The sequence below is a fragment of the Plasmopara halstedii genome (genome assembly GCF_900000015.1).
Source record: "Plasmopara halstedii genome assembly, contig: Scaffold_2956, whole genome shotgun sequence".
In the NCBI taxonomy this organism is placed as follows: Eukaryota; Oomycota; class Peronosporomycetes; order Peronosporales; family Peronosporaceae; genus Plasmopara; species Plasmopara halstedii.
This window is the reverse complement of record NW_020189861.1, coordinates 1,013,875-1,017,279: the sequence shown is the minus strand read 5'-3', so window position 1 is coordinate 1,017,279 and position 3,405 is coordinate 1,013,875. Positions and strand designations below refer to the sequence as shown.

Here is a 3,405-nt window from a genome sequence, read left to right as displayed (position 1 = left end):
CCTATATGTTCGCTACGCTTACTTTTGTCAGACCAACGTCAACAAGAAATCAAGTGGCCTAAAACTTCAAAATTTCACCATAGCTTTAAGTACATGCTAAGGGGAAGCTGACGGTATACATAATCAATTATAACTAAGCAGATCGATTGACTATATGACTTTACACTGAATATTAACTGTCATTGTCATCAAGGCAGCATCAGCAGTACACTATGCTTTCACGTCTGACGAAAAAGCAAAACGGATATGTATGCCTTCGTTTCATGAAAGTCATTTGCTGAATGTAACTTGTTATTCTAGTAAAGCTTAATTTTTAAGTGTCCGAAACAAACTCTTAATCTGCGCAAAGGGCCGAAGCGATGACAATTTGATGATGAAACAAAAGACTAGCTCATTCAGCAGGTTCAGCTCACACAAGTTTTGAGCGTGGCGGTACAGAACAAGCTGGTTCGAAACCTGCAACCGTACGGCTATCTGATTCATTTGCGAACAACTAGTCATCGCAGTCTATAACGTTATTGTCAATTACAGTTCTTATAATATTACATGATTAAGAAGAAGAATGAAAACTCTTAAAAGGTATTTGTTTTGACGTGATCGTATCTGCTTGATGTAAGGTCCCGAAATTGCCGCGAGCTAAGACAAGCAAAAAGTGTTTTGTTTTGTGCAATTGCATATATTGTTAGTTGCCAGAAGTTTGAGCGGTCTCCACATATCTATACGACGCGAATCAGTTTATACTGCGACCAGCAATATCCCCACAAGCACTTTGAGGCCCACCAAACAAGTTAAAGCCCATTTCTGCGCTGTAGAGGGAGCCATGAAAGAGTCAACTGTTGACGCCACGCTCGATTGCGATAGCTGGATAGTGGCAATCATGAAATGATAGCATATAGAAGCTTATTGCGTCGCCTTGATTAATCGATTGAAACGAAAAGCAAAAGACTTTTACAAGAGGTAAGATATGCCAAAACGATTAACCTTAGATTGTTTCACCGTCGGTCAAAATCATGCCGCAGAATTAAATCTGGAAACTTGAATAATGAGATAGAATTGCTAACTCCGTCGTTGACAATGAAGAATAAAAATACGGAGATAAGTTTCGTGACAACATTGATCGACTGAACGAAGCGCTGAACATGAAGTTGTCAACTTAAAGACAAGGTGACAGAAAATAAACTTTTTGAAGTAGTTAACTGAGTCTGAATCTTGGTAAGGTATCACGAGTTATATGTCGCAGGAATTGATTGCTTGTATCGAGACTTTCCCTCCGCGTGAACGGTTTTTTAGGCGACGGACAATACTGTCATAAGCCTAAACATTTTTTTTTGCCTAAAAAAGGTAGATAGTGGACGATATAGATGGAATAGATTTGTATTCAAAAGGAATTTTAAGCATGACTATTCTAAACGTGATACAGGCCTGATGTGTATATTTGACATCTGGTCATTGTTGATTGCACAAGAAAACTCTTAAAGAAGTGTTGCAGTCAGGTGGTAAATAAGAAAGTGATAGAACTTGCGGTGAGACATTCGACAGGCCAAGAATTGGCTTCATTGCAAACAAGGCAATTTAAGACCTAGAAAAGAACTTACAAAATACGAGCATTATTTTCATCGACACTTTTCAGCATGAGATCGGCGTTTCGACTTCACCACACACATATACGCAGCGTTATTAATAGTTATATTTATTTGTCCGAGATAGCTGTTGACTTTCTCATGAATTAAATGTTACTGTCAGCTTTGTAAACTGCTACCGCTTAAAAATGTCCTCACACTTTAATACGACGTTAGTAAGGCTTATCAAAGTTTATGTGTAAGATATGATTCAAGCGTGATGTAAACAAGGGACCTTTTTTGGCTCTAATCTCTTCAAGAATAACACTGTTGAGAGAAGTTGCAGCTATCATAGTTTCGATGAGGGTGATCTAGATATCTGGTCCAATGCCATTTATAATTCACACAATATTCAAATATTGTATGAATTGGCATATGCTCGCTCTGATCACTTTGGGCCACAATCATAATCCCACATGTTTGAAAGTCGCAACCATAGACCTTCAGGAGCTACAAGCTTTGGATGCATTTCCTGTGATAAGAATTTGGTGAAATGATATTTAGCATATAGAGTCGAGCGAATCGTGTCAATGTGGTACCCATGCAAGTAATAAGAGGTTGTCGCTTCTCCAAAAGATTAATGATCTCGAATAGAAAATGCTACATTCTCCTTCATAGAAAACAATACAACAATAAAAGATCAATTCAAACTTGGATAAGATCAGATATAAAATCTTATGATTCTTTTTCGATGCAGGACTTATTCCTGTACCGCTCAAAGCACATGGATCAAACATCTTAGAAATGTTGCATTGGCTTAACATCTACGACTTCATTTTAAAATTTGCACTCGATCATCCGAGTCCTTTCTAGTCCTTCTGACTCGTTCTTCCAGTCCCATTCGTACAATGCTTTCTTGCAACTATTACGTTAGAATGTTGGCAGTAGCTGTCGCGCTTTCCGGCTTCACTATTCATACTGCTGGTGCGAATGCGAACGATTGTGAAATGATATACAACGGAGTGAAAGTTGATGGAGGAGCAGGCGCAGGTCTAGTTGTGAAAGCTGGAGGTGGTGTAAGCGCTGGTGTTGGTGCAGATGCCGGGCTCGGTGTTACTACTGGTCTTGGTGTCAAAGCTGATCTTAATGTCAAAGCTGGTCTTGCTGGGGGCGCCGGACTTGGTGTGAAAACTGATGTAAATGTAGGTGCGGATGTTGGTGTTAAAGTCAGTGGTGGCGTTGATGCTGGTCTCGGTGTGAAAGCCGGTCTTGGTGGAGGTGCCGGTATTGGTGTCAGTACTGGTCTTGGTGTCAAAACTGGTCTTGGTGTAGACGCTGGCCTTGACTTGAACGGCGGTCTTGGTGGAGGCGTTGCTGTAGGTGTGAATACTGGTCTCGGCTTCAAAGGCGGCGTCGGAGTAGGCGCTGGTCTCGGCTTGAAAGGCGGGGTCGGAGCTGGTGTTGGTGTTGCTGTTGGAGCTGGTGTTGGTGGAGACGCTGGCCTCAGTTTGAAAGCCGGTCTTGGTGGAGGCGTCGGTGTAGGCGTAAATACTGGTCTCGGCTTGAATGGAGGGGTCGGAGTAGGCGCTGGTCTTGTATTGAAGTCTGGTGTTGGTTACGGAGCTGGTGTTGGTGTTGGAGCTGGTGTCGGTGGAGACGCTGGCCTCGGTTTGAAAGTCGGTCTTGGTGGAGGCGTCGGTCTAGGTGTAAATACTGGTCTCGGCTTGAAAGGCGGGGTCGGAGTAGACGCTGGTCTTGGATTGAAGTCTGGTGTTGGTGTCGGAGCTGGTGTTGGTGGAGACGTTGGCCTCGGTTTGAAAGCCGGTCTTGGTGGAGGCGTCGGTCA

General features: G+C 42.6%; 1 protein-coding gene across 1 annotated transcript in view; it reads left to right on the top strand.

Annotated features, from left to right (window-relative positions):
• Nucleotides 1-2,494: 2,494 nt before the first annotated feature.
• Nucleotides 2,495-3,405, top strand: part of PHALS_06327 (uncharacterized protein) — a gene marked incomplete at both ends in the record, with an annotated part of 1,012 nt that continues 101 nt past the window's right edge. Inside the window, one exon of the mRNA XM_024719594.1 lies at nucleotides 2,495-3,401. Within this exon, the coding sequence (XP_024584877.1) occupies nucleotides 2,495-3,401 (907 nt within the window). The remainder of the gene's footprint in view (nucleotides 3,402-3,405) is intronic.